Genomic DNA, 20,060 nt, shown 5'->3' with positions numbered 1-20,060 from the left:
CCAGACACCAATCGATTTTTTATGTAGACGGAGATTGAATCTCGGATCCCTTATTCAACTATTAGAAACTTTACTAATTAAGCTAACTGAAATTCATGTAATAGTTGTCTCTCAACAAAAAATAATAATAATAATGGTTTAATTTAGTTTTCTTTTTCGTGCTGTGTTTTTTTTAAACATATATTTTTTAGTAAACTGTTTCTGTGTTCTAAAAAAAATTATTTCCCAACTTTTAAAGTCTTTGAGTCAAGTCATATCTTTTGATTAGTTGATAGATTTTCCAAACTTTGACATTGTTTTGACCATTTTGATTTATTTAATTAACTTATTAAATATTATTACATATGTTTTAAATAAATTAGTTATTAATTGAATATATTTAAAATTTATAGCAAAAATACCCTTTATACATGTATATCTATATAATACTTAATTTTATTAAGTATTTATGTATTTTACAAGAAAATTGATTCACAATACTATTCATGTTTTAACAAATATACTACTTACTTAATAATAAATAATAATAAAAAGATTCAAGATACAATTTTGACATATATAATATCATGTTTTGACAAATATACTATTTACGCTCTATTTGTTTCAACAATGATATTTTCTAGAAAATGAGTCATTTTTAAATAATCATTTTCAATAAAACTATTTCATTTTTCAATGTTTAATAGTAACTTTAAATGAGTTGAAAAACAATCTCCTAACTTCCCTTATTTAGTTTGCTGTGAGATAGAATTGTTTTTCAAAAAAATTTAGTGAAAAACAATCTCTAAAAATAAGCCATACTTTTTATGTTGACCAAAGATAGTTTTCTTTTGACTTATCTTTTTTTATGCTACCAAACACTGTAAAACACAAAAAATTATCTTTACACAAGATTTTCCATCGAAACAAACGGTGCGTTACTTAAAAGGCTAAAAGCTAATGTGGGCACAAAATCTGTGTACAGTTTTTATTTTATGACACTATATGTGTACTGAGATAAAACGTGCAACAAACACATATTTAAATCCTACATAAATTAAAAACTACTAGCAAAAAGTTCAGTCAGTTCTCTTTTGTCCATGGCTCATCAATTTCAAAATAATAATAAAAGGATTGTCGGTAGAGAGGCTGAATTATTTTCCATTTGCAAATTATATGCACTATTTATGTAAAGTAAGCTCTCTTTTTCCCAAAATACTTGTTGATTACTCGAACATCACTTATGAATAAACCGAACTTGACATATTCAGCCCATCATAGAATATAAAGTAGCCCGCACAGTCAATTTGGTCACAAGTATTGAGAGCTACAAATTGACCATGATTTTAGATCTGATGAATAAACAAATGGCACAGAAAACTCTAACGAGGTTCTTGGGAGATTAAATCAACAATTTACGTCTTAATAGCCACCCACGAGCTAGTCCCTTTTCATCAAGAATTGAACATTAAAGATCAAAACTAAACATTCCATGCACTTTTGGACCGTGCACAGCTTGCATATGGGAGAATAGAACATTGAAGATCTCATAACAAAAATAGAAACTGGGAAACTGCTTATAATGTTACTTCCATGGAAAATTAAACTGAGTATGAAGTACAAAAGAAATTAAACATTCAAACTGCAAATGACGATAAAAGCTCTCCAACAAAAATTTAAAAAGCAAAGTTAAATGGAACAACTAGCTTTCCATATTCAACTGGAGAACAAAATTCTATCATTTAGGTGTTGGTGGCCCTAGTATAGATTTGCTGACTGGAATGAGAAGAGATCATCCTGATCGCACCCCTTGCCATCAAATCCTTAATTGCCCTGCGTGCTAGAGATCCACTAATCTGAAAATTGCAAGGCAGTATTAAAAAACAATCAATAATCATCATTTATTATGTACATTTAGCCCTAAACTAATGGCAAGCAAAGCAACTTGTCTTGAATACAAAATTCAAGGTAATGATCACAACGCAGCAGTTAAAACTGCCACTAAAGATCTTTTTATAAGTTTTGTGCCAAGGAGTGGGGGGTAAAGAGGGATTTGAACTAGAAACCTCCATTTCATTAGGTGCAGTCCCTAACCAACCTGCTACCTCTTAGGGTAAAAAATCGGGTAAAGGATTCAGTCCGTGCATGGGAAAAGATACATTATAAGTGACATATCGCTGCAATATGTTTTTAAAACTTATTATCTTAATTAGCCTTTTAAATACTGCTCCATTCCCTTTACCCATTCTTTTCCAAGAATCGAAAAGAGGAAATGACATGGTTTTATAACTTCTTTACTCTCTTATCATCCTTTACGCCATCTTACACAAACTTTCTGGAATGATGTCAATACAAGCACTAAAACTAGTAATATTTTTTATGGGTAAGTTATACACACAGTGGGTCTTGAAGCATTGCATTAACCTCCACTTTGGTTTTACAAGGGAAGGAGGTGACAATAAAGAGAAAAAAAAGATAAAAATGATCAGATCCGAAGGGACAGTACACAAATACATATTTTTTTATTGGTAGGTTACACATACACCTAATGAGATCACACCACCTCACCCTCCACTCATTTTTTGTGGAAGGAGGGTGCCTGTTTGAGCCATAGCTCATTGGCAACTTATTAAAACTCGAATAGCAGCGACATTATTAACAAAAAGGAAAGAAGGGAAAGCCCCTGTTATTAGTCTTGAAAATCTCATTGTAATTGAAAAAGAAAATTCAAAAACTTAGATGCTCACATTTCCTTCATGGTAAAAAGGGACAGCCCACCAAAAGATGAAACAACATTTTAAGAAAATACTTCAGAAAGTGAAGAATACTCAGATATTATTTGGAATCTATTACAGAGGCCTAAAAAGTCATCAAATTCAGTATTTGACCATTAGAGTATGTTTGCTGTGTTTCGCTACTTGGGTTCGGAGGGTGTGTATTAGAATTAGTGTATAGTTTGGGTTGTATTACTCGAGCATGCTTGCTTTGTGGTAGTTGCTGTAGTTACTACACTTTATATGCAGAGAATTCACATTAAAAAGTACGAACAAATAAACATAAATACCAGCCAACAAAACATATACATGGCAACGAAAAAAGCAAATCTCAAACATACCCTCATGCGATCAGACAAGATTGAAGGAGTGACAAGCTTGTACTTGGGAGCTTCAACAAGAAGCTTGTCATAAGTTGCCTGATCAAACAGAACCATGTTGTTCACCTTCTCCTTTTGCTTACCCTTGCTCCATTTCTACATATAATAGCCAAAAAAAAAAAAAAAACCGAACAACCTATGAGAGTCTACACAGAAATCTAAAAACCAAATTAAACCAAAAATCAGTACCACATAAAATATTCCAAATCTCAACACGAAACCCCAATTACCAACAACCCATTGTCCCAAAAATCCTTAAAATCTACAAATCCAGCAAAAACTTAAACCCACAATTGGAAAACAAAATCAACGTCCTATTATAGCCATCATATAGAATATAGATCGATAATAAGCCTTGAAAATACTGAAATTCAAGCCTAACCCTAACCCTAACCCTAAATTTACCTTCTTCTTCTGCTTGCCTCCGCCGGACTTAGCGGGCTTGGAGGACGGAGGAGGAGCCTTCTCCTTCTTCGGTGCCTACATCATCAAAAACAAACAAGCAAATGGAAAATGAAAAATCCAATTCCAGAAAACGATTTTCCCAGGAAAATAGAAAGCTAGAATGAGCAATAAGGTTAGGGTTTGTACCATTGGGTGATCTCTCGGAGTTGATTTCTACGTCTTCTGGGGTGTGAGGGTTAAAAGAAGATGCTGCGGAGCAAAATGGCATAGTAAGTGGGAAAATATTAGGTTTATATAGGTACTTTGTGTGGCTGAGAGATAGCTAGGGTTTTTGAGATGGAATGGACGCGGAGTCGGGTGTTTGGAGGCATGGACTAGGAAATGTATTTTCTAGAATAGGTGTATTCCGGATTTTGACTATTAATTTTTTTTTTTTTTTTTAGGGAAATCGACAGAATTAATTATTTAATTAATTGAAATTTGATTAATCAGAGAAAATCAATATTTCAAGATTTAAAAAAAAAAAAAGGAAAAAAAAGAGAGAAGGTGGGTGGCTCATGGATAATAAGTGTAATGTAAATTTTGATGTTTTAAATTAAATATCCATCGTACTTTTGTTGATACTCATTCTTGTAACACATTTTCTATGAGCTTGATTTGAGCAAGTTCAACTTTCTTGTAGGCCCAATTTATATATTATAATCTGCTTTCTTATTTTAAACATGACTTAAATCTGTATAACATAAAAGGAGTTTGAGAGTATAGTTTAGAAGGTATGAATAGATTTTTTTTTAGCCTTTTGTATGAGCCCAAAACATGAGTGTTGTAAAGTGGTCTAAGGACATTTGTAGCACCTAAGTTTCGAGGAAAGGATTTGGAGCCAAAATTTTCACCCAATTAGAGGCTTCTAGCTCCTGTTGTATGTCGCTAAACATTATAACCAATCTATTTTAGCCCTTTTAGCTTAGCTAGCACCCTTTCTTGGCCTTGGCTATTAGACACCATTAAGACCAACTTCCCAAGAACTAGCTAGGGAAAAGCAACTATTGGCCTTAGTACAAAACTTTTCATAAATTATGCTAAAAGGAAAATTATTTTTTCATCCAAAAAAAAAAAAGAAAGCCAATTAAAATAACCATTTGCCTAACATATATGGAGTCCAAAGCCTCATTTAAGAACACTCAAAACTTGGTATAAACACTTGTCATTCATATCAAACAAGGCAAGCCATGTTTTGCCTTTGAAACCCTAACTATCAAACAAGGCAAGCCATGATTTGCCTCTAAAACCCTAACTTCAGAACAAAATCTCATTCAACCATGAAAGAGTTACAAAATATTGAGGTATAGGGGTGAAAGTAGTAGTATCAATGAGTCTTCTTTATCTCTTTCACCACCTCTCCCAAATAATTCTTTCTCCTATATGTGCAAAGCAGTTCAAGATTTAATGTATTGTGCATATTTTTCATTTCATTATTATTTTGCACTACGATCTCGTTCTTGTGATGCACCACATGTTGGTGTGGATATGGGTTTCAAACATTTTTATTTTTGCTAGCAATTGGGCAACAAAGGATAAAATAGTCATTGGAAAATAATAGATAAACTAGCCATTGGCCTTTTATGGGTTATTACTAACCAATAATTATAAAACCATTATTATCATGAATAGCCTATATAATATTTATCATCACACCCTTTCCTATAAGTCTTTTTTACTACTCTATATTTTCAAATACACTATTTTATTCTCATTGAGGTACAATTTTTTCCCACATGCCACATGTCCTAATTTCATTTGCCCACTCACATACAAGCCTCATAAATTATTTTGGGCCCCACAAATATTTCCTATATTGAGCCCAAATAAATATTTTTGTATTATTACCAAAATTGGGCCCACACAAATATTTTTCATATCATTACCAAAATTGGGCCATAAAGTTATACTATCTCTATAAAAAGCTCAAACTCATTTATCAATACGACAACCTTTACAAAGTCCGTTGCCACATGACATCTATTACAAAACCTATTGCTACACAGTATCCTTTATAAAACTCGTTGTTACACGAAACTCATTACAAAGCTCGTTGCTACAAGACACCCAGTACAAAGTCCATTGCTACACGACGCCCTTTACAAAGTCCATTGCTACACGACGCCCTTTACAAAGTCCATTGCTACATGGCACCTATTACAAAGCCCAAGAGAAACACCTGGTAGTATTTATCAAAGCCCAAGCCTACACCTAGCAATATTTTACAAAAGATTGAAAATATTATTAAAAGCCCAAATACTACTTTTGGCAATATCTTATTAAAAACCCAAATATTATTTTGGCTACATTCTACAAAAATCCCAATACTAGTTTGGCAACATTTTATCAAAAACCCAAAACTATTAATTTTTGGGCAAACAATTATTCTATTAAAGCCCAAATATTATTTGGAACAAATATTATATAATGCTTGTAAGAACTGGGTTCGAGCACTTCTTCTATTGGATGAGTAGACTCAAGCCCAACTAGCCAAATACAATAAATTTATAAAGAATGGGTTTAAGAACTAGGTTTTAGTAAGGATTACAACAACTAAACACGATTATGAATGGATTGAACAGCAAGAATAGGGACTAAAGTGTTAAATTCTGTCCTCGGGCATTTTGTCCAAGGGACTCAATGTTCTTATTATTTTTTCAGTGCTAGGTTACTAAAGTTTTTAAGATCATGCAGATTGCTCTCGTTTTTCTCCTTTCTTTTTTCTCTTTCTCCTGATTTTCGATCCCACCTTCCTGGAGGATCTCTCACATTATATATCTCCTTCCAATCGATCTTGATCCTCCACCTGTTGATCATACAGGTCATTTCGAGTGCTCGTCCCATCAGCCACCTTCCCAAACCCTCTGTGAGTTGCGGCAACCAAGACCGCACTATTCAGGGGTCATTTCCTCATTAATGCGGTTAGAACATTAGTTGGGTGCATTTAATGCGGAGGTGACAGTTTCTCCCTGAATTGCTCCTACACCATACCCCCATGGGTGTCTTATTGTACTTGTCCTTTTTCTGGGGGCGCTATGGGAGGCTGCCTTTGACAGCGTGCCGTTCTTTCCTTCTGGGATCTGGAATGCCGAGAATAGGATTGTCCTCGGCAACGTTTCTAGGTTATTTAGGTTTTCTTTGTTCGTCCTCGGCCATTTCTTCCTCCTCGGCGTGGGCCTTTGGCTTAGTATAAAGTGGGCCGGGGTTGTCAAATTCTTTGGCCCCACAATGCTCAAAGTCCAAAGTTAATAATCTTTGGCAATAACATATTTTAGCATGCTAAATTTCCTAGCAAATATGCTAACTCATGGGAAAGATAAATTATTTATGACATATTATCCATCTCATAAAACTATTTTTCTACAAATTTATGGGAATTATACTTACTTTTCCCACAAAAGAATTTCAATTACAAAAGTCCATGTATATTACAATCCCATGGCAAAATTATTTATTTTGTAGGGACATGTAAGCCCAAAAGCTCAATGACAAGGCCCAACCAAAATAATCCAGTCTATGTGCCAAACCTCAACAACTAAAGTTTGTGTGGATGACTAAAATAATTAGGCCGATTACAATTTAGTTTTAGCACAACTAGACTAACAGTTGGAACCCACTACAATCACCTTCAACTTGTGAAATCAGGTCAGAGGGGGCCACATGTCAAGTTGAGCTTAAACCCTTCCATGACAAGCTGATTTCTAATGACGTTGACAAAATATAAAGGCTGTGTTGATGCATGAAGGTTGAAGTCAATCATCTCCTCTCTCTTTCCAACAAATTCGGTTAAGAAGCTAAAGGAAGCCATAACTAGACCTACGAAACTTTTGGAATTACTACTAAACAGCTCATTACCTTACTAAAAATATGTATTATTTGATTCACGACCAAGCACATGAAACCTAATGGGGAAACTTAGGGAAATGTGGTTTGGAAGGCACCAAGGAGATCTATAGCAGAGTTTCTAGCAAGGGGCTCCAAGATTGACACCTAGCTTAGGATGACACAATCTGCCCTAGGAACTCTAATACTAGCAGCAATTAAACAAGATCACTAGCCCTAATACACGCTCTAATTTCATTAGCTGAGGACAATCTAGCATTTAATGCGAAGTCAAAACCTCCAATTAATATTACTTGAAACAACAAATACTTCTTAAAGCTAGACATAGGAATTCTTGGCCAAATCCTAGGATGGATCTTTAGAAGATTTATTGCTAATTAAGACAAATTTTAGGTGAGATTCTTTGCTAAATACCCCTTGAGTCAGCTATAAATAAAGCCTCACACCAAACACACCAAACCACAAGAGAAGGACTAATTTCGCATAACTTCTCTACTTACTCTCTTGCTCTAATTATTTTCTTAGCTGTTTAATGAGGTTCTAAGCTTCTGAGTTCTTAGTTCTCAAGTTAGTAAAACTAAGCTCTTCAGTCCTTAGCTCATAAATACCCATCACACTACTACTCATAAATACTTATCCATCCTCAGCAGAAAATCCCAACAATATAGCTAAATACTCTCTCACTACTCATTCATACTACCAAAATGACCCTACTACTCACTACATATACAAATATTATGAGCATATCCTAGCATAAAAGTAATTTTGCTGCGCTAGCTGGAATCTCTCTCTTCCTTCATCTCACACTAAGTTTTTTTCATCATTTGTTACAATGGATCCCATAATATTTGTCTATTTCTTTACAATTGAAGGCTATAATGTATTTATGACTATAGAAACTTTTTGTCATGTTATTATAATGGAGGATTCTCTCTCAATGGGACCCTCAGATAATGACTTGGAGATGTACACTCTACTTAATTTATGAAATCGCTAACGCTTGGAGGTTTATTAAGTTTTATCTTATTTTATTGCTGGAATATTTTATTACTAGGATGTTTCTTTTTGCTCTGGGATTTTCTATTTGTGTTGACTTGTTTGCTATTGCAAATGTTTTGGGTCTTTGTCGGGCCTAACCTAAGCGAAGAGCATTAAAAAGGGAATTTCTCAAAAGTTTGACCGATAGCCTTTGGGCTGTGCTTTAAGCCCATTATCGAGTCTTGGTTTGACTCCCACCCAATTACCACACATTTGTCAAAGGGAAAAATTTTCACGCCCAACAATTCTCATTCTCTTCCACATATTTTTTCTACAAGTTATCTTAATGAAAAGCATTAGATTGTTCTTGAACCTCGAAGGTTGATGTTATAGTCTAATCTTGGAGGGTTGTTTAGCCAAGAGAATAAATCACACCAAATTTTACTTCCGGTAGCACGAATCAACCTTGAAGGACAATGCTCTTTGTGTGATTCTATAGCATTGTGAGATTGTTCCTCAATTTACATATATTTATTTTGTTATTTCTATTTTACATTCTTGTTAATTATTTAGGATAGTATTTGTTGTACCAAACTTGTTTATTTACTAAATTATTTCCAACATTACTAACCTTTATTCACTAAATATTTGAATTTTGAGCTTGAATCCCTTTATTTAACCACATTTTGTGGGCTCATTCTAGCATTTCAGCTTGTCTCAAAATGTCACAGATAACTATTAGTGTTAGAAACTGAAAAGAATATGGAATCACACCCAAAGTGAGCATGTCCCTCTGTATACCTCAGGATAATTGTAACATCCAAGAATTATGAAGTAATGGTTTGAACTGTTACTCTACCCCACTAAGCCCATTATTCCACTCAATATTAATAGAGTGGTGTGTACATAAACACTAAGAGTGGTACCCACTGCACAGAAAACAAAACCAGTATTTCTCATAGCGTTTGTAGAGTGTTGTGAGACTCGTAGAGTGTTGTGAGACTTTTAGGTTGTGGATTATGTTTGCATCACTTTAGTAGTATTTTAGTAGTGTGCAACACCGTCAGAGAAACGTTTTTGGTTTGTGGTCTATTCAAACTGGAATTCAGAATGAGTTTGAATTGCTGGTCTGCATGGAGGCTAGCTTTGGATAGCGTAGAACAATCTTAAAACTCCTGTGTGATCTTTAGTTTAGGCCAAGAGAGGTATGTCAAAAACTGATTTTTTATATTCTGTTGCAAAGTCTCTATTTCTTATATTGGTATCAGAGCGTTTATAGGTTGTTCTTGATGTTATATGCATATATGATTAGTTAAAAATGTGTTTTATGCTTAATATGCTATGAAATTTTATGCAGCTCACATGATCTTTAATGGAAAATTTTGATTCTGAGCATTTGGTGCATTGAAATTAATATATGTTGTTTATATTACATGTATTAATATCTACCTTAAGTTTCGTAGCAAATCTCTAAGTGTGCCATAAGATATAGTTTGAACAAACTTAGAACACTGAAACTTTTAGGACAAAACTGCTCTTATATGATTTCTATCTTGCAAAATATGATTTCATATTATGAATCTATGTGTTATAAGCTTTAAATCGGTATATAGTACGTTAAAAATGGATTTGAAATGAAAAAGATATAAGTTCTTGAAGTTTCTGTTTTAAACCGAATTTTGAAGGTTGGAGGTTGAAGACAACCAATTCCAACAAAACCAACTCTCTCTAGCACAGTGTACAGAGCTTGTTAGCTTTACAGAGGTTTGTCCTCTACATAAAACACTAAATAGAGTCCCACTCGCCTAGTACAATTTACATGGACTATTAGTATTACAGTTAAACACACAAAAATGCAGAGTGAAATACATGCGTCTAATGTAACAAATATATAAATAAATAAACTTTTGAGGACAGTAAATACAAAGCCAAAAACGGTTATGTTGTTTGGCTATCATTCAACCTACATGAACATGTGTTTATTATAAAGCATTTGAAAATAAGTTGGTGGTGACATAAATTTTCTTGTGGCTTGAAAGTTTTTTTTTGTTTGTTTTGGAATTGCTCTTAGGTGTAAGGTGTGTAGCATAACATGTGAATAATGTTTCTAGTTTAAATATCATAAAGATAAAATTCTTGGATTTTTAAGGGTGGTTGCAAATTCCAATTTACTAATGATGATGTAGCCCTATATTGGTGGTGTATATATTTTTAAGAAATATTGAATAATATCGAATTGAATCAATTGATTGATTTAATTTTTTAAATGATTTAATTCCGTTATTATTTTTTAGTAAAATATGGTATTAAAAATATTCACACAATGTTAAATATTATATTTAACGTGACAAAGCAATAATAATCTCTTAGTGAAATAATGAGATGCCTATATGAGCTGCTCTCATGAGTTTATATTGTAATAGCATATTTGGCTTAGTAGTTAATTGATAAAATTGGTGAATGATTTTCAATAAATATTTTTTGTAAATATTAGAATTGAAATATGGAATAGTGGGAGTATGGTTAAGTTGCGTTATCTCTCATACATAATTTTGCACAAATAAATTAAAATAATGCTTAGTAATAAATACTAGTAGTGCAAGAGATGATTAAGAAACTTAGCGAATTTTTCGATCTTGTGACTTGTGTTGATTATCTAAGCTTATTTTAGATCCAACATCAAAATTTTTGAAATGCATGTGTAATATCTCATTTGGGAAATTTTGTAGTGAACTGGCTTCCAATGGTACAATTACTAACTTTAACAAAAGAGAGAAACTAGATGGTAAAAATTACAATATTTGGTACTACAAAATCCAATATGTGCTAAATGAGCAAGAAGTCTTGGAGACTTTGACTCAATTGTTGAGTAAACCTAATGAGGGAAGCACTGAGCAACACTAACATAATCTTGCTGCCTATGAAAGTTGACGTAAGAAAGATTTGTGTGCGCACTTTACTATGTTGAGTAGCATGCACAACTGTACAATACATGTGGAAAGCTCTTAAGTTAAGATATGGAGGAACATCAGCCACTAGACTGCGTGGCTTAACAATGAAATTTGATTCATATAAGATGCGCTCTGAACATATGATGAACCAGCACCTTAGGGTGATGTCCTCCATGATTCAAAAACTCAAATCAATTGGAAACAAATTTACTGACAAATAAGAAGTCCAGACAGTGATTTGTTCACTACCAAGTTTATGGGAGACCATGTGTCAAAACATGACACATAATGAGAACATCAAAACATTTAATGATATAGCTCGTCACTTGGAACTTGAAGTTAAGCGCCTTGAAGTAGCCAAGCCGATTAGTTCTATGCACATGGTTAAGACTAGTTTACGTAAGGTCTAAGCCTAACGCTAGCAACCTGATTACGCTCCTAGACAAAAGAGACCTACTGGGCCACCACCTAAGAAGGCTAAGTTTGTCAAGCGTAATATTAGAGGAAAGCACGCAAAGAATTACAAGTCTAAGTTGACTTGTTATAACTACAGAAAGAAAGGACATTTTGCTCGTGATTGCACTGAGCCAAAAAAAGGTAACACCTATTCCTGCATCTCACCATGTTTTTGTAACTTGTCATGTCCTTGTTGCTAATTTTGCTCCTATATGGACTATAGACTTAGTAGCAACAAAATATGTAGCAAGAGATAGAGTAGAAATTGTGGAGTATCACTGGATTCTTGTTGGGAGTAGAAACATCCAGGTGGGAAATAGAGCTAGCGTAGAGGTACTTGGAATTGGTACCTACAAGTTAGAGTTGCAAGGTGGTCGCACTCTGTTACTCTACGATGTATTGTATGTTCTAAAGATCTGGAGAAATTTATTTTCACGTGACAGATTTTGAATGACTAACTGTCACTTTTACATGGACTCACTACTTAGAGCAATTGCGTCAATGGGTCTAAAATACAGAAATTGCACAAATTTATAAAGTATAGCATAAAAACACAGGCATCAGACCTTGTAAAACTTTGTTTATATCCAAACTTGTTACAGTAACATTGCTTATATGTACGGTTAGAGCATTAGTATCAGTATACGTAAAATTTTCATTCTATTTTATAATAAAAACCTATTTTTTCTATTTTACACAACCAATTTGCAAAAACATCCACATGACTGCATCAAATTTTCTATTATACACCCTCTTTTATTTAAATAATACTTTTTCATATTTTTATTATTATTTTACATTTACCCATACATAGTTCCACCAACTTACCACATACTTCACTACTCTGAATACTCTCTTTCTTTCTTTTTCTCCTTCTTTCTTCTTTCTTCTTCTGCATTTTTTCTTCTTTGGCATCGTCTTCTTTCTTTCTTCTTCTTCTTTTTCATTTCTTAAAAAAAATAAATATTATCTCTCTCTCTCTCTCTCTCTATAGATATGTGTGTGTGTGTATATATATATACATATATACATATATATCAAACCAGTGGTCTCTTCAAATCTGAAAAAAAATTCCTCTCTACCAAGCCTCCATGGCTCAATACTCTCACACTCTCTCTCATGGTAGTGGCAAGCATTTCATGGTAGCGTTGGCTTGGGTTTTGGGTTGATTTGTATTTTGTCAAATGGGTTTTCTGTTGTGTTTTTTTTTTGAGTTGATTTTGTTTTGAGTTAATTTTGAGTTGGGTTTGTGATGATTTTCATTAATTTTGGGTTGATTGTGTTTGGATTAAATTGATGTTGTAATGAGTTGGTTGTGGTAGTGGTGGTGGTTGGTTATTTGTGATGGTGGGTGGATGTTGGTGGTGGTTGATGGTGGTTAGTTATGATAGTGGGTGGATGTTGGTGGTCGTCTTTGTCTTCTTCTTCGTCTTCTTCTTCTTCTTCTTCTTGACATTAAAGAAAGGGTGAGAGAGAGTCTGACAAGGCAAGGGAGAGAAGAGAGAGAGAAAAAAAAAGAAATAGGATAGAAAGTTACAGTAATCATGTAAATATACACAATTATTGTAGCAATTTTGCATATGAAGTATGAACAGTATTATAGATAGATTGATGTGGGTAGTTTTTGAACAAAAATGAGTAAAAGTGAACATTTTTTATATTTCGCACCAATTTATGCAAGTGCTCTTATTGTAGCTTTGCATCTTATTATTTTATTCATTTTTCAATTTGGCTCTCTTTTTCTCTCTCTCTTCTCCCTCTGAAACAAACTCAGACTTCTTCTCTTCCCCCCCATCTTCTTTTTCCTTTGTTATACAATGACACAACCACAAGGACAAACCAACACAAAGACACACAAACACACCCACACAGACAAACCAACAGATAGATAGCACTATTGTGAAATTGACACACCAATACATATAGATCGACCTTGGTGGCTCGTGGATCGGTTGATCAGTGCTGAAGGCTTGTGGAACAGTGGTAGAGATGTCGTTTGTGGGTCAACAGAAGTGGATTGGTGGTGGAGATCAGTGTTTCTTGGTCGACTAGATCGGTGGATCAGTGCTTGTGGAGGAGATTGGTGTTTGTTACAAGGAAGGAAATCTGTCTGAGAGAGAGAGAGAGAGAGATAAGGACAGAGAGAGTGTGAGAGAATTTGAGTTTGAGAGATTAAAGAGATGGAGAGAAAATAAAAAAGATAAAGAGATAAGGACAAAAAATTAAAAGATAAAATAATAATAAAAAATGAATAAAAATAATTATTTAAATAAAAAGGGGTGTATAATAGATAGTCTGATGTGAGTATTTTATAAAAGTGACCGTGTAAAATAGAAAATGTAGTTTTTTATTCTAAAATAGACAAGAAATTTTACACATACTAATACTCTAAATAATCTACCCTGTGGACAATTGTGCAAAAGTTGTGAATCATGTGGCCTTAGAATTTTTCATTTGACTAACACATTGGTAGGCCTAGTAGTAAGGGCTTGTGCAAACATGTCTCTGGATGTAAGTTTGAGTTCTCTCACTAGCAACATGTTGCGATTTCTTATACTCCACTTTGTGGTGGTTTACTTAGCTCATCAGTAATTGTGATATGGGGTCTTAACTCAAAAGTGATTAGAGTGCTATTATGATCACGTCTAACTATTTTTTCTTCTTCTTTTTTTCTACCACCGACAAAAGAGGAAATTTTCATTTGGATTTTAGATCCCGAAGACACGGACTCTCTCCCACCAACCTTTCCATTCCTGCAAGAGCAAAAATACAGATACTAGTGCACCATACAACAAATCTAAAATCTCCCCCAACTACGGTCCCGCACGGCACGACACCCAAGACGTCACTTTCCAATGCCAACCACAACACCGCACTTCACTGTTCTGTCCATATATATAATATAATAATAATAATAATAATAAAACTAAAACAAACACATCACTGTTCACAAAAGCACCCACCACCATTTTGCTTTTTAGGGCACTCTCGGTCGCAGTCCTCGCACCTGGACTTTCCGCCCCCATCACACCATACTAGGATTCTGATCCCATTCTCACATAATCTTGTAAGATCTTCTGCTCACCTTTTTTGGGTACTTGTTCATTTTCTCCATCTCATTTATATTGCTCTTTTAACTCTTTGGATTCTTTTTTTTTTAAATCTTTGTAGTCCATATGTTTCTGAAGTCAAAGGATTCAAGTTTGTGTTTTGGATTATTCCTGTAATGGTCGAAATTCTGCTTTATTTATTTATTTATTTATTTAAATAGTTAATACTTCATACTGATAAGCTGTGATTTTTCTTCAATGGTTAATCTGCTGCGTTTTTAGTTATGGGTCTATTTTGTTGATGGTAATTATCTAATCGATAGTATGTCAAATTTTGTTTTGTTTTGTTTTTTTTTTCCCGAGGGTCAGTTTGTTTTGGCAGAAAAATTTTCACTCTGTAAGTTTTAGAGGCAAAAAAGAAAAAAAGAAAAAAAGAAGAGTCTAAACCTTCATCTATCTAGGTGGAGATTTAGGGGCCAAAAAAGAGCTTTGAGAGCTCTATAGCTATTTCCAGAACATAAATAGTGTGTCTGCAAACCCACAAAAAAGATTTAAGTGTTGCTTTTAAGGCTAATTTTACTTTTCAGGATATATAAATCAAGCGCTATTCAATGAAATTTGCCAAACACTCAGAACACTAAAGAGTGTTTTATCAGTTAATGCTCTATATCGCAAAAGCTCTACTACTAAAGGAGTCCCTACAACAATGTCAAACAGGAACTTAATTTTGAGGTTTGGGGAAATTAAATGATGTCTCTTAAGTTTGCAAGCCTGAACGCGTTATTACTTTTATGGGTTTATTGTTCCATAAATATTATTTGGCATTTCACATCTTTTATGTCCAAACATCCTTTTTTTTTTTTAACATATTTTTATTTTAGATAAATTAGAAATCCCTTTTTTTGTTTAATGAAATGATCAGAAGTGTGTTATTTCATTCAAACTGTGTTTCCTGGTATTTCTGACTTCATTGTGCTTGAATTGCTTGTTGGACACGATATGAAATTGATTCAAGATGAGATTGATATTTTCAAACTGCAAGTGGTAAATGAAGGTTGTTTTCAAGTGAGCATCACCATCTTTAATCATATAGAAATTGTCACTTATTGAACTGTATTTCTATTACTTGAAATGCAGCAAAGTTTGAGTGACTAGCTGTCAAAGGAAATGGTCTTGTTTATAGATATAACCATGACAAATTATTGGGTCATTGATAGCCTCCATCAAAATACAGAAGTATTTTTCAGACAAGATGCTGTAACTGGTTGAATAACATCTTGGCGCATATGTTTCTAATTTCTCACATGGGGATTTTCTCCCTTTTTGCATGTGAAAAGTTGCTTTGCTAGATTGACCATGGGCCCTGGCTAGGTGAGGGGGTGGGGCAGGGTTGGGCTAGATCTTAGGTTCAAGTAAAGAAAAACTATGAAGAGCTTTCAAAATGTGCATCCTTATGCATAAAACAGAGGCTTCTTTTAAAATATGAAGATATAGAACGCTTTTGCATTTGTCCTTCAAAACTCAGAAGTAGGCCTCAAATATAGAGTTATTTGCTTGACTCAAATATTTGTATATTAATAAAAAATTTATTTTTTTGTGAAGGTTCAAGTGTGGATATGTCAACTGTGAGTATGTCGACTGTGAGAGTCCCAATGTCTTGCTTGCCCAAAATTCCACCCCCGAGCAGATCCTGTGCCTTAATTAAGAGTCCATCTTCCTTTGGTTCTGTAAAGAGTGTCTCCAAAAGATTTGGCTTGAAGTCTTCTCCCTTCAAAATGTCTGCAATGGCAGTATACAAAGTGAAACTGATCGGACCAGATGGTGAAGAGAATGAGTTTGATGCCCCTGATGATGCTTACATCCTTGACTCAGCTGAAAATGCTGGACTGGAGTTGCCTTACTCGTGCAGGGCTGGGGCCTGCTCTACCTGTGCTGGGCAGTTGGTTTCAGGATCAGTGGATCAATCAGATGGATCATTTCTGGATGACAAGCAGATGGAGAAGGGTTATGTGCTGACTTGTGTCTCATACCCGTCTTCAGACTGTGTGATGCACACGCATAAGGAAGGTGATCTTTTCTGAGTAATGTTATGTGCCTAGCCTGTTGATTACCCTGAATGGGGATTATGGATTTTTCCGAGACTAGTATTCTATTTGTGAGCCACATGGTAGTGTGGCTGTTTAGTTTCAGTGCTGCTATTTTCCTTAGTCTATGCAGAATTTCTGTTTGATGACGATCAATCAGTAGTGTCCAAGCATGATTTCTTTGAATGTTGATCAACAATAATGAACTGGTCTGGTGTACCTTAGAAAGCTCTCCATGTTGCATAATGTGAATATGACTTTGACTAGGCTTAACATTGATTTGAATGGGCATACCCCTAGAATCAGATTGAGATTTTTTGAAGTTTAGGAAGGGAACAATAAATTTTGGGAAAATGAATAGGAGATTAACCTGCTCATGTCGTGTGAAAAACGTGATGTTTCATACTTGTATTGACACTAAGGGTGTGTTTGGATACAGTTTATTTTGCTAGAAATTGAAATCACTGTAGCAAAATAATTTTTAAATATATAAATAGTGCCGTGAACCCATTTTTAATGAAAATTTTGTTGAAAAAAGAAGTTTGTGGGTCTCGTGAACAATGCATGAGCCCCACTGGGAAAGCCAATAGCCATAGAAATGCGCGGCTAAAAAAAAAAAGAAACACAGACGCAATAAGCTGGTTTTTCATCAGTACCCAAACGGGTACTAGCCTTTCAAAGCAATTCGTAAAGATCTTGATCCACAAATAAAACATGGGAAATCAACAGCAACTATACCTATGAACCTTGCAACTCAAAGTAAAAAAAAGTAGCCCTATAAACGTTGGCTTGGTGCAATTGATCTGGCCACATCTTGTCTGTCCAAAGTCCAAACAACAACCAGTCATTAACGTGGAGTAAGTGTCAATGAATAGCTCAAATGACACATTCTTCTCATGTAATAAGATTATGATTTCAAACTTCAACCATCTTTCAGTTCTTTAATATACAGAGTTCGTGTCAATGAGTTATTACTCAAATGACACATTCTTAAAGTGGAATTTGTAAGATCTTGCGTTCAAGCCCATTAAGTGCATGTAAAAACTTTTGTCCATGTACTAGGCCTACTGGCTATTGGTACTGTATATGCATCACAAGGAAGCTCCAACCATCATTCCTCAAACCCCTTTTTAACTTCCACTACACCACATCAGTATCCTCCTCTTCAGCAAAATGGTACGATACACAGCACAATCATAAGTTCATAACAGCTCCGACATTGTAGGTGAACAAGTAATGTATTCATACTATGATGTCTCGCTTTCTGCCAGCACCAACTTTGGAATCAGAGAACCAAGATTAATTCCCTTGTGTGTGTATACAACAAAATTTTGTTGCTAAGCAAATGTACTTTGTTCACATTATAATATGATTTCAAACAAAGTATTGAATTATTTTGTTAATAAATATATATATATATATATATATATATATATTAGCAGTACTTTTCTAATGAATTAAAATTATTTAAGTTGATATAAGATTTTGGGAGAAAGTATCTACTAGTGGTTTTGGCCGTTTGGGTGAGTTTGAATTGTCAAAAGCGCAAGTGTCTTGACATTGAATCATTTTGCATGAAAATCGAGTGTTGAATGATGATCCTTCCCAAAAGTAATTATGAGGTCTATTTATTTGAAAAAAAAAAAAAATTGCAAAAGATGTTAATTTACATTTTTTTAAGGTTCTAAAGTCACTTTCTGCATAAATATCAAAAGATGGATATGAAATCTCTTCATATTATAATATGCTACAACAAAATTTGAATTCACTGTAAAAGAAGTAGACCCAAAAATGAAAATATCTCGACCTGATACTTAATTTTTTGCAAGATAAAGTTTTTGAATATATTATATGGTATAACATAGATAGCACCTTGGGAAAATTCTGCCAGGGCAAGCAAACACACCTGGTAATAAATATCGTCCGGCTACCGGACCAAAAAATCAACAATTTTATTTTTCATATCTTACATAATATTTTAGATAGTGTTCAACCGGGTCCACTGTATCACAAGATCGCATGGATGGTGTGAAAACGTTGGTGAAACTCTGTGTGTTGAGTACAAATGCAAAAGATGGCATGTGACAAGTTGCTAATGATACATGATAAAGTGATGTCAATAGTGAGTTCAGATGAAAACTAATAAAAACCGCTCAATTATTGTAAAAAATATTATGAACATTGTTGTGTGCGTGCACAATACTAGGCAAAGCTTAGGTGAAGTGTTACTATGCATTACATCGTATAGGATGTTGGTAATATCTAATAAACTAAGCTCTTTATGAACAACTTAAGCAAGGTTTTCAGAACTGGACCGGACCAGGAGGTCGGACTGTGAAAATCGGGAATCAGGATGAAAATCGGTTTTTTAAGCCTAAAGAATTGGATTTTTTGTTAATTCTGTGAACCCCTAAAACCGGGGTTGGACCGCACGAACCGATGAGAACCGTGCGGTCCAACCCCTTAGCAATTTAAAAAAAAAAAAAAAAAAACTTAACACAATTTTATTATACTTAATTAAATTATCCATCTCTTACAAAGAATAAAAAAAAATTATAATTAAAATCCTTTAAAAATATTTAACTTTACTTCAAAAATTAATCATAAATTTTAATGTTTTCATGGTTATTATTTTATTTTATTAACTTTCTTATTTAATTATTAAATATATGCTTGAAAATCATTAAATTTCTCTCACATATATAGATATATTGTCAATTTTGCTAGTTTTATAAATTTAATATATATATATATATATTTAGGTTTTAATTAATTATGACATCATCACGGTTCGACTTTGGTTCGACCTCAAAAACCTTGAACCTCTCATTTTTACAGTTCAATGAACGATCTGAGTCTGAAAACCTTGAACTTAAGCTCGATTCCTATATAAAAAAAATTGAGTTCGACTTAGTAAATGATTTACTTATATTTGTTTGTTTAGCAAATAAGCTAAGCTCTAGCCCAAATTTAGACTCGATTATTAAATAATCAAGTTCAAGCATAATAATATGTTTGTGAACAGGCTTATGAATATTGAGTCTCGATTTAACTATATATAATTATGTTTTTATTTGTACAATTATTTAAAAATATACTTATAAATAATTATATAGACTTA

At 33.8% G+C, this 20,060-nt stretch overlaps 2 protein-coding genes across 3 annotated transcripts; one reads left to right on the top strand and one right to left on the bottom strand.

The window, feature by feature from the left end:
* Positions 1-1,510: 1,510 nt before the first annotated feature.
* LOC115986981 (40S ribosomal protein S25-4-like) lies at positions 1,511-3,838 on the bottom strand. Its single transcript, XM_031110416.1, has 4 exons — positions 3,725-3,838; positions 3,539-3,613; positions 3,095-3,229; positions 1,511-1,835 (listed from the first exon to the last, which is right to left on the bottom strand). The coding sequence occupies exons 1-4, from the start codon at positions 3,725-3,727 to the stop codon at positions 1,722-1,724; spliced, it is 327 nt and encodes a 108-aa protein (XP_030966276.1). The 5' UTR covers positions 3,728-3,838; the 3' UTR covers positions 1,511-1,721.
* Positions 3,839-14,547: 10,709 nt separating this feature from the next.
* Positions 14,548-17,217, top strand: LOC115987488 (ferredoxin, root R-B1-like). Of its 2 annotated transcripts, none has more exons than XM_031111050.1 (2): positions 14,548-14,872; positions 16,458-17,217. In XM_031111050.1, the coding sequence occupies exon 2, from the start codon at positions 16,472-16,474 to the stop codon at positions 16,934-16,936; it is 465 nt and encodes a 154-aa protein (XP_030966910.1). In that variant the 5' UTR covers positions 14,548-14,872; positions 16,458-16,471; the 3' UTR covers positions 16,937-17,217. The 2 variants fall into 2 exon arrangements, with proteins under 2 accessions (XP_030966910.1, XP_030966911.1); XM_031111051.1 differs by having other exon boundaries at positions 14,548-14,899.
* The last annotated feature ends 2,843 nt before the right edge of the window (positions 17,218-20,060 follow it).

Source organism: Quercus lobata, chromosome 4 (assembly GCF_001633185.2).
Source record: "Quercus lobata isolate SW786 chromosome 4, ValleyOak3.0 Primary Assembly, whole genome shotgun sequence".
Taxonomy (NCBI): Eukaryota; Viridiplantae; Streptophyta; class Magnoliopsida; order Fagales; family Fagaceae; genus Quercus; species Quercus lobata.
Note: the sequence above shows the minus strand (reverse complement) of the source record. Positions and strands in the feature narration are given on the sequence as shown.

Excerpts from the sequence above, each read along its gene's own strand:
- LOC115987488 (XM_031111050.1), top strand. The coding sequence starts at position 16,472 with ATGTCAACTGTGAGTATGTCGACTGTGAGAGTCCCAATGTCTTGCTTG.
- LOC115986981 (XM_031110416.1), bottom strand. Across the intron at positions 3,230-3,538 it reads GAGGCAAGCAGAAGAAGAAG|AAATGGAGCAAGGGTAAGCA; the intron begins GTAAATTTAGGG and ends TATTATATGTAG. Across the intron at positions 1,836-3,094 it reads TCTTGTCTGATCGCATGAGG|ATTAGTGGATCTCTAGCACG; the intron begins GTATGTTTGAGA and ends TGCAATTTTCAG.